The sequence below is a fragment of the Astatotilapia calliptera genome, chromosome 12, assembly GCF_900246225.1.
Source record: "Astatotilapia calliptera chromosome 12, fAstCal1.2, whole genome shotgun sequence".
NCBI lineage: Eukaryota > Metazoa > Chordata > Actinopteri > Cichliformes > Cichlidae > Astatotilapia > Astatotilapia calliptera.
The window spans coordinates 37442726-37462664 of NC_039313.1; the positions used below are offsets into that span (position 1 = coordinate 37442726).

General features: G+C 40.8%; 1 protein-coding gene across 2 annotated transcripts; it reads left to right on the forward strand.

Annotated features, from left to right (window-relative positions):
• The first annotated feature begins 1418 nt into the window (after nt 1-1418).
• LOC113034130 (noelin-like) lies at nt 1419-13666 on the forward strand. Of its 2 annotated transcripts, XM_026188475.1 has the most exons (6): nt 1419-1716; nt 2456-2605; nt 4671-4826; nt 10335-10554; nt 10757-10863; nt 12072-13666. In XM_026188475.1, the coding sequence occupies exons 1-6, from the start codon at nt 1621-1623 to the stop codon at nt 12732-12734; spliced, it is 1392 nt and encodes a 463-aa protein (XP_026044260.1). In that variant the 5' UTR covers nt 1419-1620; the 3' UTR covers nt 12735-13666. The 2 variants fall into 2 exon arrangements, with proteins under 2 accessions (XP_026044260.1, XP_026044261.1); XM_026188476.1 differs by lacking the exons at nt 1419-1716; nt 2456-2605 and adding an exon at nt 3807-3823 and having other exon boundaries at nt 3914-4826.
• Nucleotides 13667-19939: the final 6273 nt, after the last annotated feature.

The following is a 19939-nucleotide window of genomic DNA, read 5'->3' on the forward strand; positions in this document are numbered from 1 at the left end:
CCACAGGAGGAGAGCACAGCTGAGAGTAATTAAGCAGGACGAGGCAAGGGAAGCAAAACTAGAAACATTAACATAGAACAGACTGTGAAAGTAAAATAGGAAACACACTGACGGAACTCAAGACATGTGGACTTAACAGACTGGGGGAGACAGAACATAGGGATCTGAAACATGGAACAGAAAGGCACAGTAGATCAACATAAACATAACAACGCCACAGGGGAAGAGTAAAACTGAACACGATGAACACAGAAACACCAGACCTCTTCACAATAAAACAGGAAACATAATGAGACGTAGACATGACAACCCGAACTTCACAATGTAAGACACAGACATGAAACACATGAAGAGCAGGGGAGATTTACCATAGTTGGAAACACGAGGGGGAAATAATAAGAACTAGAAACACTTAAGCATGATAACAAATGAACTTAGGAACCTGAAGGGCTTACATAAACTAAAACATCAAAATGAACTAAAACTCAAAACACTGGGTCACAAGACCCAGGATCGTGACAGCATGAAGTGTGATTTTATCCTGGTGGAAGCAAAACAGCAAAAGTCAGAGTGAATTCATGACGATGTTTATGTGAAGCGTAGTTTGGATCAGGTTCAGAGATAAAACTAACAGCTTTAGAATCAGCGCAAAAAGGGCGTACACACAAAGCGCGGACCCGCCGAAACATCAGAATCAGTGAGGTGTCGGCTTTCAGACCCGACCGTGTCCGTGCCGTCGGGTAAGAAAGGTGAAATCTCACTGATTCTGATCCGCGGGTCCACGCTTTGTCTTTATGTCTTTGTGCAGAAGCGATGTTCCTGCTTTCATTTACTGTTTTAAATGTTTGGTGGTTGTCAAAATTTTGTGACAAAATACATTTATATAAAAAAATCGATTCAGGATTTTAATGAATCGATATCACGTTATCCAAGCTAGAATCGATTTTAATCGATGAATCGATTATTAAAACCCACCCCTAGTACTGGCAATCATGTATATTTAATTTAGATAATATTCTGGATATTTAGAATTGAGCTATTTGTATATATTAGAACTAGTTCTTAGATTTTGTAACATATTTTATTATTTCATTTAGTCTTTTGGATTGGACGTAACCACATGATAATTTTAATCTCATGAACCTTACAGGTGAGTTCATGCATGAACAGAAAACTCTCTATAATATCTTGAACCCCATCAAGATTAGTTTTAATTATATTTATATGAAATACAACATTTCAGAAAAAGATGACATTTTCTGAGACCAAATGTCTTCCTGCAGGAACACACACACACACTCAGCAGCATGGACAGCTCCTCCTCCTTCTGCTGCTGTTCCACCGATCTGTTCATCAGGCAGGCTGTGACATCATCATCTCTTTCTTTCTCTCTCTCTCACACACACACACACACACACACACACACACACACACACTCAGCAGAGCGGTTTTATTTCCACTTGGCTGATTTCTGGCGTCGCATCAGAGAAGAAGAGGAAGGAGGAGGCAGTAGGAGGAGCTGAGAGCAGCAGAGGGAGCGTCAGGTAGCAGATGAACAAATAACCCAGTTAATCAGCAGCTTCATAACCAGCTGAATCCATAAGAAACAGGCTAACGTAGATGTGTCTAGCCTTTGAGGAGAAGGAGATGGAGTCTGAAGAGAATCTGCTGAGTGCTTACCTGCTGCTGTTGCTGCTCGGATCACACTTCACTCTGGTAACACGACCCTGCTTCTATTTATATTCTGCCGAGTGAGGACTCCCTCATGGTATCATGTATTCCGATCTGTTTTGGTGCTTTCTGGTGAATTTCAGTCACAGGCTGTAAAACCTTTTTTCTGACACACTTCCATGTTGGTGAGAAAATGGTGGTGTCAATCGATCTTGATCTGCATCAGAGACCAAATCTGATCATCTTTAAGTCAGAATGTAAATCTGCTTTCTTTGAGATAATTCTGGGTTAATGGTTTTTAGCTACCTTCCCTTTATGCAAGCATTTTTCAGTTATTAATAATTAATCCAGGTCACGTGGTTTTCAGCCCGATAATTAATTTTAGCGGATAAAGCCGTATCATTGCCTTGCTCAGCAGCACAGGTTGATAAAATGGGAACAAATGAAGCCAGATGGAAGTGTTCTGAATGTATTTAATATGTAATCACATTTCTCACATCAGTTAATAATAAGTCTGCTAATAATCCGGATTATCCGATGGATAGCAGCAGATTAGCTTCAGTGTGAGAGTGACATAGACAGAATAGCTTTACAGCTGAAATACAAAGACTGTTAACAGTAAAAATTATAATAAAAGTGGATCTTCTGCTGGACAGTATGGCTATTGAAGGTTTTTGGTACTTTAGCAATGGATTTCTTTTTTAGACACACTGATCCTTGTGAAGAACACATCATATTTCTGTTGTTTTAATAATGTCCTAATTTTCATCGTACCCTCATTTAGGTGGGTCCCTCAACCCCTGAGGAGGGCTGGCAGGTCTACAGTTCAGCTCAGGACTCAGAGGGTCGATGTGTTTGTACAGTGGTGGCTCCTCAGCAGACTGTCTGTTCCAGAGATGCTCGAACCAAGCAACTACGACAACTGCTAGAAAAGGTAATCACAACAGCAGTGGCCTCAAGATACTTTATATTGTAAGGTAGACCGTACAATAATACATACAGAGAAAAAGGCAACAATCATATGACCCCCTATGAGCAAGCACTTTGGCGACAGCGGTCAGTGGAGTAGCACCTGGTCTAGATTTTTACACAGTCGCAGAGACGCTAGATTTTGACAGAAATGCAGCCACGTCTTCATTTGGGAGGGCGCTAGGGGCCCTTCTGACCTGCTACAGCATGGACCCATGAGAATAATGAGCAGAAAGGCAAGACAATACCTGCAGCTGACGGAGAAGCAGAAGTTTGAGTCAGAGCTTATCATCGGTGTCATGTGGTTCTGGATCCTTTGGCACTGCTGGCATGACCCTGATGCACTTCTTGGTCACTTACGTTGGCCGGATGCTTCTGAATGGATGAGAAGCTTGGAATAGAATAGAATAGAATTCAACTTTATTGTCATTGCACATGTCACAAGTACAGGCAACGAAATGCAGTCTGCATCCATCCATCCATTCCTTTCATTCCAGATGACGAGGAATAAGGTCACCATGAGGGATTTGGTTTGCTGTTCAAAAGTCATTGTTGTACATAGACTTAAAGTAAAAAAACAAAAAAAACAACAACTTCTGTTAGTACTGTTAGCACTGCTGCAGAAGTAGGTGATCTGCTTCCAATACCTTCAAACCAAACAGCTCCCACAGCTGACTGAAAAAGCTAAAAATATTATAATTGGAAAATGCTGAATATAATTCTCAAGGGCCTGTCCTTCCATGATGACTTTCTCTTCTTCCTTCTTGGGTTTCTGCTGCCTGAGGTATTCACTGAGCACCTGGTTGGTTGGGGACATCTTCCTGAGGTACTTGTGGATGTTCATTGTTTGATCCTGGACTGTGGTACTGACACTCACTAGACACCGGCCTCCTTTCTTCCACTTAGCATACAGTCTCAGGGTGTTGGGTTCTGGTTGAAACCTTACATGTATGGTCAGGGGCTTTCTGGTCTTGATGTCAGTGGCTTCTATCGCCTCCTTTGGCCAGCCTATTATCCCAGCAGGCTATCTGATCACAGGCAGGGTGTAGGTGTTAATATCCCAGATCTTCTTCTTACCATTAACCTGAGTCCTCAGGACTTACCTTACTCTCTGCAGGTACTTGGTAGTTGCAGCTTTCCTAGCGGCTTCGTCATGGTTCCCATTTGCCTGTGGGATTCCAAGGTACTTGTAACTGTCCTTAATCTCTGTAATTTTGCCTTCTGGTAGTGTGAGCCTCTCAGTTCCGACTCCCTTTCATCTCTTTGTTACCAGCTGACTACACTTTTCCAATCCAAATGACATTACGATGCCTTTGCTGGATATCCTGGTGGTGTGGATCAGTGAATCGATGTCTCCTTCCCTCTTGGCCTACAGCTTCATGTCATCCATGTAGAGGATGCAGCTGATGATTGTTCCATTCCGTAGTTGGTATCTGTAGCGAGTCTCAATGATCTCATTGAGGAGTTTCAGGCCTATGCAGAACAACAGTGGTGGCTTTCAGTGCAGTGACCCCCAAGCTTGGCATATGGCTCCAGCAGATCCCAGGAACAACACCCAACATCTCTGTTCAGAAGAGCAGAGTCCTAGGGACAGCTAAGATACTGCGCAGGACCCTCAAGCTCCCAGGCCTCTGTCAGAGGACTCGAGCTTGAAGGATAAAGACCAGTTGTAGGGGCGAGCGGAGAATATGTTTTAAATATGTGTGTGTATATGACCAATTCAAGGCACTTCTGTTGTGACTTCAACAATGAAGTTATTCTAATGGGAGACTTAAAAAACTGGGATAACAAAAGTGATAGAAAGAAACTGAAATTACAGATACTTTTGGTCTAACACAAATGATCAGTGATCCCACTAGAGTAACAAATCCCTCTATAACTCATAAGACCAGGTGTTTTCTAACAAACCGGATAGAATGACAAAAACATATAACTTTTTGACTGGCTTGTCTGACCATAATGTCATATTCAAATTAAAAAAAGGAAATGACAGGTACCTTAGTGTTTATCAATGATACTGTCCTGTCCAGGTGCAGAATATGAGTCAATCCATTGAAGCGCTAGATCAGCGGTCTCAGAGAGATCTACAGTTTGTGGAGAAGATGGAAGTTCAGCTGAAAGGTCTGGAAAACAAATTCAAACAGGTGGAAGATGGACATGAGAGCAACATTGCCAGACAGTACAAGGTACTTTGCCCACATCATGAAACTGAACAATCCATCAACAACTTTGTGGTCTCTCTCTCTCTCTCTCTCTCTCTCTCTCTCTCTCAATAAAGAGCAATGAAGCATTTCAAAAAGAAGAGATCACTTGAAGGAACTGAACATAATTTACTGAGATAGAGAACTGCATTGCAGTGGTTTGTATCATATCTATCTAATAGACTCCAATTTGTGCATGTAAATGGAGAGTCCTCTTCACACACTAAGGTCAATTATGGTGTTCCACAGGGTTCGGTGCTAGGACCAATTCTATTTACATTATACATGCTTCCCTTAGGCAGCATCATTAGAAGACATAGCATACATTTACACTGCTATGCTGATGACACCCAGCTCTATCTGTCCATGAAGCCAGATAACACACACCAATGAGTTAAATGGGGCGATCGTGGCTCAACAGTTGGGAGTTCGCCTTGTAATCGGAAGGTTGCCGGTTCGAGCCCCGGCTCCAACAGTCTCGGTCATTGTGTCCTTGGGCAAGACACTTCACCCGCTGCCTACTGGTGGTGGTCAGAGGGCCTGGTGGCGCCAGTGTCCGGCAGCCTCGCCTCTGTCAGTGCGCCCCAGGGTGGCTGTGGCTACAATGTAGCTTGCCATCACCAGTGTGTGAATGTGTGTGTGAATGGGTGGATGACTGGATATGTAAAGCGCTTTGGGGTCCTTAGGGACTAGTAAAGCGCTATATAAATACAGGCCATTTACCATAAACTGCAGGAATGTCTTAAAGACATAAAGACCTGGATGACCGCTACTTTCTACTTTTTAATTCAGATCAAACTGAGGTTATTGTACTCGGCCCTGAAAATCTTAGAAATATGGTATCTAAGCAGATTCTTACTCTGGATGGCATTACCTTGGCCTCCAGTAACGCTGTGAGGAACCTTGGAGTAATTTTTGACCAGGACATGTCCTTCAATGCACATATTAAACAAACACTGGAAATACTGCTAAATGTTCAGTTTCTATGCCATATGTTAAAACAAGATCTAGAGTGTGATTAAAGTGGTGGGTTCTTTTACATTTTGAGAGAAGCCAATTGAGTCTAATAACAGATTAAATGCCATGTTAAGGCTCATTTACATGGATGTTAAAATCACCCACAATAATTATTTTATCTGAGCTGAGAACTAAATCAGATAAAAATTCTGAGAAATCAGACAGAAACTCTGTGTAAGGCCCAGGTGGACAATAGATAATAACAAGTAAGACTGGTTTCTGAGTTTCACAGCCGGGGTGTAGTGATTGGATTTCTGGCTCTTTTTGGAGAACCGGCTCTTTCGGCTTGGGGCACTAAAAACAGCCGGCTCTTTCGGCTGCCAACCGGCTCTTCCGGTTGTTTTGTTGCTTTAATTAATTAATTATCAACAACAACATAAAATTATGCACAAAAGAAATTACTAATGTAAAAAAAAAAACGTGGATTTATTTATATGATTACATATAAATATATATGGTGGCCCCTAGAGACAAAGCACGCACAAACTCCAAAACACATTTCTAGCATTAACTGAACTTCCAAAACAGAGCTACTAGATCACTTAAATTACACAATTGAAAGCATATGTGTATTGTTTGTGTATTTATACACAAGCACTCATATATATTCAAATAATTAAAAGGAAATGTTCATTTAGCTGTTACTACCACACACCAAATCCGGTCGTTGGTACTTCCTGGCTTGTGTAGCCACTAGGTAACAAAAGCTCAACACTGCGCCTAGCATTCTGGAGCACTTCTGTTGTGTTTTGTACGTGTTTTGGAGTTTGTACGTATTTCTGAGTTTGTACATGTTTTGTCTCTAGGGGGCCACCGTATATATACTTTTATTTATTCACTCCACATAAAATGTAATAAATAAATCTTATAATACAAAAAACAACTATTTACATTTCAACTTTTAACTACTTAAATTTTCAGCTTTTTCCTTTTAAACAAATTTAAAGTGAAACAACACAAAACACTGCCAACCACAACACAATTAAAATGTGAAAACAAAAAGAAGATGCACATTCTCTGTCATATGGACCTGCATGAATAAACTTTCTGAATCCTTTATCATCTGCAACTGAAAATAGTTGTGGATGATTACTATACCTTTCTAATGTGACGTTGTTGTCCATGGCTCTCTTTCTCTCTCTCTCCCTCCCGCTCTGTTCCTGTGCTACTGAGTGTAACTACCGCCCCTCTTTCCAGCACAAGGCTCGCGTGTGGAGTGAAGTGGAAAAAAGTGTGAGACAGAGGGTGAGAAAAAAACAAACAAACTCACATCGTTCACTTCAAAGATCCAGCTCTAAGAGCCGTTTCGTTCTCGACCGAGACATCACTACTGGGGTGGACAAGGCTAAGCATCAGGCTTTCAAATGAATTAAACGTCTGTCTGGGTCTTTGGTTGATTAATAGGCTGGTGTGAAAAATTGCTGCCACACCTCCCCCTCGGCCTGTGCTTTGAGGTTTCTGGTAGTTAGAATGACTCGGGGGTGTTGATTCATTTAAACTAACATAATCATCCTGCTGCAACCAGGTTTCTGTAAGGCAGAGTAAATCGATTTGTTGATCAATTATTAAGTCATGTAGTAATAGAGACTTGGAGGAGAGAGACCTAATATTTAATAATCCACATTTCACTGTTTTACTCTTTGGTTCAGATGTGGATACTGTATTGTTCTTTCTTTGTGATTTTTTTATGTTTAAGTTGTTTGTTGCTGGTTTTTAGTTTGTTTTCTGTCCGTTTGGGAGCTGACACAGTCTCTATGGAGATGGTTTTTGGGGGGGTAGCAGCAGGAGAGAAGCTGCAGAGAGGCGTGTAAGACTGCAACTCTGCTTTCTGGTCCCAACTCTGGATAGTCATATTTTGGGGGGTTTAATACATTTGTCCATATTTCTAGAAATGAGAGCTGCTTCATCCAAAGTGGGATAGATGCCGTCTCTCCTAACAAGACCAGGTTTCCTCCAGAAGGTTTGCCAATTATCTATGAAGCCCACATCGTTTCTGGGACACCACTCAGACAGCCAGCAATTTAAGGAGAACATGTCTCTCCTGGTCTGATTGGGGAGGGGACCAGAGAAAACTACAGAGTCCCACACTGTTTTGGCAAAGTTACACACCGATTCAATATTGATTTTAGGGACCTCCGATTGGCGTAACCGGGTGTCATTACTGCCAACGTGAATTATGATTTTACTGAATTTATGTTTACCCTTAGCCAGCAGTTTTAAATTTCCCTCAATGTCGCCTGCTCTGGCCCCTGGAAGACAATTGACTATAGTTGCCGGTGTCTCTAGCTTCACATGTCTGAGAACAGAATCACCAATTACCAGAGTTTGACCCCCAGCGGGTGTGTCGCCGAGTGACACACCTCCACCACACACACATGCACACAAACCAAAGCGATGTCATGGCACCAACCGCGGCTCTTTAGTCGTTATAGTGCAGCTCCGCGTGGTTTGGGAAAATAAATTAGAAGTATTTAGCTGAAGTGTATTTTATTTATGTTAGTTCTTTTTTAAACTTGTAGTTCTAAACTGGAAGATTATCATGATATTGAAATATAAAAATAAAATTATATTCTATTATTTTTTTCATCACTCAAAATAAGTGTCACACTCGCAGAAGGCGGTGTACCCGCCGAAACGCCATGCATTTATTGAGACTTTCAACCCCAGGTAGGCCAATTATGGATCTTCGGATCCACATTATGTCAGCAGCTATTCTCCACTGTGAACTATGTTAAAAACAAACACCGCTCACGCCTCACAGATGACAGCTTACAGTCCTGCGTAAAGATGAAAGTGACTTTGTACAGCCCCAATTTGCAGACGCTGTGCGCAGAGGTTCAGGAGCAGAAGTCCCATTGTAAACATATCACGGCAGACCCGACGATGTTTCCATGAACATGCTTTTCAGCATATCTTTATTGACCACTTTTCACACACGGTTGCAGTACGCATACAGCCGGCTGGCTGTAGCTTTTCAGCTCACAGCCCGACACATACCAACACAACAGCACAGATAGCACAGACGTTAAGGTGGCGAGGCGTGACTGCGGGTGCTGCTCAGGTGTGTCCGCCTCCCCTGCAGCGGCGCTGCAGACCACGCCAGGTCTTTTCAGGTAAAATACATATTTAGGCAGAATTTTGCAAATGTCTATCTTTCTTTTTTTAGCAGCATAGTGCTTTTTTCCAATTATTTTTTAAAAACCAGGTCAAGGCTCCAAAAGCCCAAAGGAGATATAAGGGTGGCGTCTCACAACAGTTTTTGTTTGCTACGTGGATCATTTTAGTTCAGCTGGGTGTCTTTCCTTTAAGTGTTCAAAATGTGTTAATTACATAAATAAAATGTAATTTTCTCTGTAGCCCTTCACGGATTTTGATAAGCAACACACCTTAGTTGTTCACAAAAAGCATAAAGGTAAAAAACAATATATACACTGTTATCTTCATTTTAGATGTCAAAAAGTATTTGTGGCTCCCTCTGTTGTCTTTTGCGTGGAAACCGGGTCCAAATGGCTCTTTGGATGTTAAAGGTTGGTGACCCCTGGTCTAGGGTCACCGAAATCAACAGGATTCATTCTGAGGGGCATGGATGTGCATCCAAAATTATAAAAAAAAAAACCCCAAATGGATGAAAGATCTATAAGTCTAAAATTTAAAGTGTGACTTGGTGGCGGTGCTAGAGAAAAAGTCATGTCAGGGGTTCTGGTGATGACATGATGACTTGAATGGGTTCATCAGCTTCTGGCCATGAATGTTGTCAATAATTTTGAAAATATTTCATGCAAACCTTTCAAGATACATTTATTCTAAATTAAAAGTTTGGCCTGATGGTGGCACTAGAGTTTCATTATCAAGGGGCTATTTGTGTATTAAATAAATAAACAAAGTGGCTGACACAAACACTTGGTCAACAATTGTATGTAACCATTTTCTGGAGGCAAATATCCCATGGGGTTGACCCCAACGGTAAAACATGTTAGTAATATTTGAGGAGAATATGAGGGTTAAAAGTAGAGAGGATGTCTGTCTTCCAAAGAGGGCCCAGTGGTGCCAGTGTCCGGCAGCCTCGCCTCTGTCAGTGCGCCCCAGGGCAGCTGTGGCTACAATGTAGCTGCCATCACCAGTATGTGAATGTGTGTGTGAATGGGTGAATGACTGAATGTGTAAAGTGCTTTGGAGTCCTTAGGGACTAGTAAAGCGCTATACAAATACAGGCCATTTACCATTTACCAAAGACAAACTGGGAGCTGGTTCCACAGAAAAGGGGCCAGAAAGCTGAAGGCTCTGCCTCCCATTCTGCTCTTAATTCTGCCCTAGTAACCACAAGTAAACCGGCAGTCAGAGAGTAAAGTGCTGTATTAGGATAATTTGATGCAATTAGGTCTTTACAATATGTTGAACATATGTGAGATTTAAAAGGACATTTGAAAACATCTGATCTAAAGTGTTTTTTTTTTCTGAATGTCTGCTGTTTGTCAGTCCATCAAAGCAAAGATGGAGGAGTTAAGGCCTCTCATCCCAGTTCTGGAGTCCTACAAAGCAGATGCACTGTTGGTCCGCCAGTTTAAAGAAGAGGCAGCGAATGTGACGGAGCTGCTGGGATCATTGCAGGAACAGCTCGGAGGTCTGGACTACCAGGAGCTCCACAGCCGGGTGATAAGCCTGGAGGACCGACTGAAGGCTTGCATGCAGAGGCTAGGTGGGTAGAGGAAAATAAAATCTGAAGCTCATACTATCTTTTCTGAATCAAGAAAATATCTGAACTTGCCTTTGTGGACTAAAGTTTTCAGAGGGCTGGGTGTGACCACACAAAGCTGTGTACATTGAACTCATAATATCTCCTGCAGTTTCTGCAAATTTTCATGTTATTTTGTCCACATGTGCCTCTGTTTGTTTTTTAGCTTGTGGGAAGCTCACAGGAATCTCCGAGCCAATCACCATAAAGACATCTGGATCTAGATTTGGATCATGGATGACTGACCCACTTGCTCCAGCTGGAGACAACAGAGTAAGTCTTAATATGTAACAGTAAATCAAATTTATGAGCATATCATACTGGCTCTCTTCAGTGTTGGGAAGGTTACTTTTAAAATGTATTCCACTACAGATTACAGATTAGATCCCCCAAAATGTATTTTGTAACGTAACTCAATAAGAGTAACGTAATGGAATACTTTGGATTACTTAATATATTATGATGTTTTTTACAACTACATGAATGTACTATTGCTGTGTGATTTATTACTATTACTGAAGGTTACTCGCCATACCAATACCAACTAGATGTTTAAATCTTAATATAAATGAGTAACAGTAGGGTAGACATTAGGTAAGGCTGCAATTTTTGCAGCGATCTCGTATAGAAAACTATTCGGCGCATATATAAAACAGGTCCGCGGCTCCGAACCGTAGTAAAGGGACCTCTGGCTAATACGTCGGGTTCGTGTCGGGCTCGTAGCTGAAAACTAGCTTTACTTTGTTGTCTAGGTCAACTTTGCTAGCGAGAGACAGAGAGAGGCGTTGAAAGGCTGCTCCAACGGAACTTATTTTTTCACGAACACAGTGTACAGTCGAGTCTTAATAGCTTACTTACAACTAGGCTACACTGCCCATGAGACTACATTCTTTACAGCTATGCCTGTAACACTCTGCCTATTGCCTTCTTATTAAGTCATTCTTTTGAATAATAATTTTTAAAAATATTTCTTCACGTCATTATGCGGCCACAAGTAGAGGTGACATGGGCCACGAGACTGAGACACAGGCATTAGACCCTCTTAATGCGTGTTTTGTTTGGGTTTCCACCGGCGTGGAATCACCAAAAATAGAGAGGTGACAGCCTAACATATGAAATAGGAAAAGACCGCCGTGTAATCCATTTATTTCAGCAAAGTAACTGTATTCTGAATACCACATTTTTAAACGGTAACTGTAACGGAATACAGTTACTCATATTTTGTATTTTAAATAGGTAACGGTGGTACATGTATTCTGTTACTTTCCAACACTGGCTCTTTTTTAGCTTAGAGAGTTTTTCGTGTCACTATATGAACACGAATTAGAAGTAACTGGATAAGGACATCTCGGCTGCAGTGGTCATTTTACGATGTTTTGCTATGCATACATTGCATGTCTGTGGAACATAAAGGATTCAAGTTAACAATACAAATAATTATGATTGTTTTTATTTTTAATATTTGTTCTTTTTCCTTACAGGTATGGTACATGGATGGGTACCATAACAATCGCTTTGTTAGGGAGTACCAGTCCATGTCTGACTTCATGATGACAGACAATTTCACCTCTCACCGACTTCCTCATCCCTGGTCTGGTACTGGGCAGGTGGTTTATAATGGATCTCTTTACTTCAACAAGTTTCAGAGTCACACAATCATTAAGTTTGACTTCAGCACATCGCTCATCAGCAGATCGCGACAACTTGACTTTGCTGGTTACAACAATATGTACCATTACTCCTGGGGTGGGCACTCAGACATTGACCTCATGGTGGACGAGGGTGGGCTGTGGGCTGTATATGCTACCAATCAAAATGCTGGTAATATTGTTCTTAGCCAGCTAAACCCCAACACCCTACAGATCATCCGCAGCTGGACCACCAACCATCCAAAACGCAGCGCTGGTGAGGCCTTCATGATCTGTGGAACCCTGTATGTCACCAATGGGTACTCAGGTGGAACCAAAGTATACTATGCCTTTTCCACCAACTCATCCACTTATGAGTACATCGACATCCCTCTGACCAACAAATACAGCCACCTGTCTATGCTTGACTACAACCCTCGAGACAGAGCGCTCTACGCCTGGAACAATGGCCACCAAGTTCTTTATAATGTCACACTTTATCACATAATACAGTAACAATCAATATTAGCCACTCTCACATTCAAAAGAAAAAACAAATCAAGACCCCACAATGTTACTGCAATCACAGTACACACGATCCCTTACACAGGATGCTCTGTGGGCCTTTACAAAGTAATGCTCCAAAATTTTATACAATTAAAGAATAAATATGATTTTCCTGAAAACATTAGGTCATATCAAACTATACAACTAAATAAAAAAAATAGAATAAATCCTAAAGTACTCTGACTTTTAGAGGGTCAAAAGAAAATAGAAAATAGTTATCAGGTCAGTTTATTTGCTTCCTGGACAGAGAGTGGTGTATTAGCTACAATTAGCTTAGCTCCATCTGAAGAGAAAAAAAACCTTCCAAAAAGCTGAAGGCTGGGTCCCTGATTCTCCTCTTGTCCACACATTCCTCTCTAACAGAAACTTCATCATCTTAAAAAATGACTCACCTGCATGTGAAATCTTCAGGGAACTGCTAGCCCTGAGATAGAAGAGAGCCCATTCTGAAAGCGGAACCACTAACTTTACAGCCCTTGTCAGTATATAGGTAGTGACTTAAGATTTAGTTCAGGTTTAGAGAAATATTTTGATTGCCAGTATAGGCCTTTAAGGTGTCAGCTGGTGTACTCAAGAGTAGAACCGGGATCAAATCAGGAAACCCGTCTATGTGATGCTGTGTTTGAACACTTCAGGTGCTATTACATTTTTAGACCAGTCCATTAAATATGTCAAAAGAACATAAGAGGAATCTAAGAGAGTGTTGGGTTTTTTTCTGTCATGATGGAGCTAGCTAACCAAACCAAATGTTCTCAGTAGCTGTGCCCCAAAATGTCGGCTGCATCCTCCTGAGGCCACATTTGTAGGCCAATCACGTCACAGCCAGGCAACAAAGGCTGTCCCAATTCGTCGACTCCTTCAAATGCGGCCGACAAATGCATTCTTCATTTCCCTGAATTTGAAGTATGGGTCGGGTGTGTCCTTCGTGGCCCACCATATATCAGAATTCATAGCGCGGCTCAGCCAATTCCAGTTTCCAACAATGGCGGCCGCTACTAAGTTTTAAAATTGCTCTTGTTAATCTTTCTGGGTCACAAAATAAACTTTAGACATATTTTCAGGCGAGAAAGTAGCTGGGTAAACTTCAAATACCTTCTTGGTTTATCAAGACATCGCATATTTGCAAAAGTACTCTGAAGTTTTCGGAGACGTCTGTTACCCACCCACTCGATAGCTAGCCGGGGGGTTCAATGGTCACTCGAGCTGGCGAGAGCAGCAGACTCCCGGCTTCATCGTTTTTAGACCCCCGCTGTCTTTCGCTACTCAGGTTAAACATGATATATAAGTCACTCGGATAACTTAAACATGTAATTGTTTGGCTTTTTTCAGTGTTTTATTTGTTCCGGAGTAAATCGGTTTGGCTGAGATCAAAGTTATTAGATTATTAGATTAAATAAAACTTTATTAATCCATCGGGTGGGTTCCTCCCACCTGGGGTGGCTGTAGCTCTGGTGGCAGAGCAGGTCAGCCACTAATCAGAAGGTCGGTGGTTCGATCCCAGGCTGTCTCCTGGCTGCATGCCAAATATCCTTGGGCAAGATACTAACCCCATGTTTGCCTGCTGGTGGTGGTCAGAGGGCCCGGTGGCGCCAGTGTCCGGCAACCTCGCCTCTGTCAGTGCGCCCCAGGGTAACTGTGGCTACAATGTAGCTTGCCATTACCAGTGTGTGAATGTGTGTGTGAATGGGTGAATGACTGAATGTAGTGTAAAGCGCTTTGGGGTCCTTAGGGACTGAGTAAAGTGCTATACAAATGCAGGCCATTTACCATTCCTCCGGGATTTTCAAACAGCTGAATAAACGTCAAATAGAAAACTGATTAAACACGGTCGAGAATTTACACCAGTGTCCTGTTATATTTTAGATACCAAGGAGCAGACGGCTGAGTTTATTAAACTTCACAGACACAGCGGTCACGCAAATCTGAATGCTAGACCGTCAGATTTCACAGCCTTGCACTTCCGGCCTTCTCGGTCTTAGAAGGACTTGGCCCACGTATGCCGCGAAGGCCGGGTCCTCCGAAGGATGCAGCCGATGTTTTGGGACACGTTTGTGTAAAGCTAGGCTAAAAGCTAGCTGGAATTCTCAGTACTGAAATACTGCACAAAGCATTGGACTGTTAACTTATGTCATTGACTTCTTTTACTAAATGTTTCTTAAAAATTGTATTTAAATTATTAACTCAGTTGTTTGACACAAATGCACTTAAAATGTGAAACACAGTGAAATTAAAAATTTCACAGTGAGAAAACCCAACATTTTTACATGACATATTTTGATGGACACTGAAGAATGCTTCACAGTTTTTTCAAGATTTATTTTCTCTGCGTAATCTCTTCTGACTGAAGCAAGACCCGCTGTTCTTATTCTTATATCCCTTAACATTATAAATAATAATGTATTTCTTACTGTTGTGTGTTATACAGCAATACAAATGATTGCCTGTTTTTCGCAATACTTCATTCAGTTTTTAGATTTGTCATTGTACCATGTGAAATTCATTAAGATCACTGAGCTATGGGCATAGTCTAACTATTTAAACAATAAGAATTCCTCTACACACTCACCTGTTGTTCTCAATAAGTAATTTGAGTGTTGCCCTGAATGGTAGTTATGAACGCACATGATGCTTGGCTGATACATTGATGCTAAAATCCTCTTTACCATCAAACGTCTTGTCCAGCATCACTTTAGATTCCATGACATCGTGTGATCTGTCAGACAGAAGAACCCAGTACGACGTTTGTGCAAAACAGATGATATGTACAGAAACTGTAGTCTGTTGGTCTCAGTGAACATCAGTTAGTTGATTTCAGTATCACTGGTCTGTGCAGCTTTTAGGTATTTGAGGCTAAGCCTAAAAACAAAGTGACTGCACAACAGTTGTTCTTCATTCTAACACCCGATTGACTTGTAATAGCTTATTTGCTTTTGTTTTCCATATCAGATGATTTTTTTTTTTTACAGTACTTTAAGTACGTCTTGATGCATGCTCAATCATCCAGGTAAGTAAATCTCCAAAGGTTGATTCTGTGCATCTGGACGTAGCTACGTTCAGATGCACAGAATCAACTTTTGGATAGTACTTTAAGTATTTGTTTGTTTGTCTGTCATAAATGTTTGGCGTAAGCAGCAGGTTTTAATTCTACAGCCCCCTTCAAATGTGTAAGATGATTTATTCCGTTTTCATGACCAATAGCCTTAATATGTGATTGTGCTATGGATTTCTTCACCCAACCACTTTTAAAACAAAATTTAAACTAAGAGGCTCAGTTTCATGAACTGTTCGTGAACTCTTCATGTGTCTTTTTAAAGGCTTCATTGATCCCACAAGGCAACACGTTACAGTAACATGATTATGAATAGTACACTCTACAAATACACAACACAGTTAAAATAAAAGTGCCACAGGTAAGGGCCTTAAATTATGAGATAGTACAACAAATATATATATATATATATATATATATATATATATATATATATATATATATATATATATATATATCAGCAATGAAATACAAAGAAAAATAAATGGGTGATGAACAGTAATAATGGAGAGCAGTTTGTTCACCGACCTCGGACCCTCAGAGGCGTTTAAAAATGCCTCTCACATTCTGATCAATGATGCTTCCAGCTTTGTGGATTGATCTGCAATCAGTGCCAGAGAAGGCAGAAAGCACAGTTTCAGCAGTCATGGCGAAGTAAACAAACATCAGTGAGATCAGAAAGGCGGCAGGTAAGTTCAATGTGGGTGTCATGTTATGGCTGTGTGCAGGCAAGAGAGGACCCAAGACGCAGACTCAGGCGAGGCAAGACGTGAACTCAAAAGCAGCTTTACTGCTGACCGGAGAAAACAACACAGAAACCTAAACTGGGGGAGGGGAATTGATTCCTCCTACGAGGGTAGAAGGAAGGTGCGTGGGCCATCCCACGGGAGAACCCCCGATCCCAGTCTGGGTTGTCAAGGAAGAGGCGCTGGCGCCGCCTTCTATAGCAGACTTCTTGCCACTCGTCAGCCATGACGGGTGGTTTTTAATATTCGTTTTATATTCTTTTTCTTTTTTAATTTAAATGAAATGCAAAAAAAAAAATTTATGAATTGTTTTTTCAACTAAAAGTGAAACCCAAAAGGGGCTCAAACAACTAAAAGAGAGCCCAAAGGCTTGAAAATCCCTTAAAATAAAAACCGTCTGTTCGGCTGTTTCTTTTAAATTTCTGCTAAAAAATAAATAAAATAACTAAATAAGGTTTGTTTTTAAACAAAAAGGATACACCCAAAAGGGCTTAAACAACTAAAAGAGAGCACAAAGGCTTAAAAATCCCTAAAAACAAAAGAGCGTGTCTTCTGGTTCAAAAAAAAAATCAAACGTGCCTCAGGCAATGTTTCGACCTTAAGAGGTCTTCCTCAGGCCTGTGAGGCACGAAAGAAAATAAAAACAACTAAAACCCAAGCGCTCAAACCAATGGCTGGCTGCTGGAGATGTGCACCGTTTGGCCGTCGAAAGCAGAACGAGCTCTCTCTCCTATTTGCACTCCTTTTATACCCTCTGGTCTGTAATGCTGTTTGTACCGTCCCTTTTTTTAAAATGTTGTTTCAATGTCCCTGTCTTCTTACAAAATTAGGTTTTGACTTTGTATGTGTTCATGTAATTGTGCTACAATAAATTATATTACATGAATTGGAAAAAAAAAACTTGGATTAAATTATTTAAATTTATTTGTGTTAATGCTTATCTAATATTTGAGTGTATAAATTAATAATTATTCTTTGACAATATAATGATGAATTTACTGTTATTGGTTTAACACTTTTACATGAAATTAATATATTTTAATATTTGTACTTTATAAAATTAATTAGGGGAAAATTTTATCTTTTTTAACAAGTCAAACTCAGAATTAGGGTTAGACATAAAGCCAATTTGGGTTATTAGGGGAAAGGTTAGGGGGAGCTAGGGGAAGGGGACTGAGCCTGCCACCTCTGTGAGGCAGGAAACGCACGGGCCATCCCTCCCGAAGGAAACCCACCCTGCTGGATGTCCCGATTACAGGAAAGCCTCCGCCTTTTCCCATATCGGACAACGGTCCAATCACCTGAGGCCATCCGATTAGGGGAAATCAAAGTTGGGAGCACGGTCCCCAATGCACAGACCATACCTGCTCCCATCTCAGGCGTCCAGGACCCCTCCAGTGGAGTTCCAAATGGAATGTAATAGATGCAGTTAGAGAGGTGGGGGGAGGAGGGGTGTGGAGGTTAGGTTTAGGGTCCACTCAAGGGGTGGGGGATGACCAACTCTCGTGTCCAATCAGAGTGGCAAGTGGTTAGGGATGTGGGATTGAGTCCGGTCCCTAAAGGGTCCAGACGGTGCTTGGTCCATCCCTCCACCCCTGCCACTTGTCCCCTGCTGGACACGTCTACGGGAAGGCAGCCGCCCTCTCCCGTGACGCACCACCGTCCAGCCTTCTGAGTCCATCCGGGACCCCATGGATTTTTTTGTATCTCTTGATGTCGCCTTTGTTATCTTTATTTAATAATTGTTTTAATGTGCTATTTATTCCAGTTAGATATGTAAATTATGTGTACATGAATTTACAATCACAAACAAGGCGAGAAAAAAAGAAAAAGTAAAAAAAGTAAATGAAATTGTGTTTTTAAACAAAAATAGATGAAATTAATAAAATTGTTTAATTTTTAATAAGTGAAAACCAATGAATTAATGTGCCCAATGCCGCGACGTTTCGACCCAAGATAGGTCTTCCTCAGGCTGGGGCACAATGAACGTAAAGCTGGGAATGCACAGAGAGAGAGAGATGTTGCCTCTTCAACGGTCAGCTCCCAAATGAGCTCCTCTCTGCTGTGCAGCCTTTTATAGGCTTGGTTTCCTACGTGAGTTTTTTTGAATTTCAGGTTAGGCAATGTGTTTTGAAATGTCTGCGATGGTTTTAGACTAAAATGAATGTGTGTTTTTTAATCTTTGTAATAAAATTGCATGAAACGTATTTTTATTTTGTATATTATGTGAATTTTTCAAAGAACCGTATTTTTAAGTGATGTATATGAGATTTTAAATTTGCATTGTTATGTTTTAAATCCAATCGTGTTTTTAAGAATTTTTAAGTGCCGTATATTAGATTTTAAATTTGCATTTTTATGTGTTAAATCCAATCGTGTTTTTATGAATTTTGGTGAGTTTATAGAGAAATGAGTTTATGATTTGAAAATTGTATTTGTGTTTTTAGCCAAATTGTGTTTTTATGCTTCTTGGAGTTGTGTATTTAATCAACATGTATTTTTTGGGGTTTTAATAAATTTTGATTTAATAACATGGGTTAGGGGAAATCAAGTTGGGAGTCCGGTCCCCGAAGGGGGTTAGGGATGTGGAATAGGGTTAGGGTTAGGGTTAGGGTTAGGTGTTAGGAAATGAGCAGGCCCGGCTATGCCGGAACCTGAGTGCACGGGCCATCATTGGGACTGGTGTTGGTGCCCCCTGTTCAAAAAATTACCCTTAAGCGGGTGTAGTGCACTGGGGTTGGGCCATTCGCGACGTTTCGGCTTAATTTAGCCTTCTTCAGGCTGGCCCACCCGCTCTTGTGTTCAATTTCGCCACTCTGGGCCTTTTATACTCCTGTTTTTCATTCCTGTTTTTCTTAACTTTTTCTGTTTCTTAGTTTTTACTTGTTCTCAGTTTTTTCTGCTTCAGCTCTCCCTTTTTCTGTTGTTCTTTGTTCTTTCTGTTTTTCTTTACCTTTCTCTTTGTATTTCTGTTTTTCTTTATACTTGTTCTTTATTCTTTGTTTTTCTTTACCTTTCTCTTTGTATTTCTGTTTTTCCTTATACTTGTTCTTTATTCTTTGTTTTTCTTTACCTTTCTCTTTGTATTTCTCTTTGTCTTTCTCTTTTTATCTCTGTTGTTCTTTTTTCCTTTCTGTTGTTCTTTATTATTTCTCTTTATTCCTCTTGTGTTCTTTTCTTTATTCTTTCTTATATTTCTTTAAATGGCACCCCCTTCTCATTAGACATCCCGTCCTTTGTACTGTATTTTTCTTTTATGGCACCCCCTTCCTGTAAATCCTTTCCTTTTGTACTCTGTCTTTTTTCTGACCTTTCTTGTCTTTTTTCTCTTAATTTAGGTTCTTAGGGCTCCCTTAAGA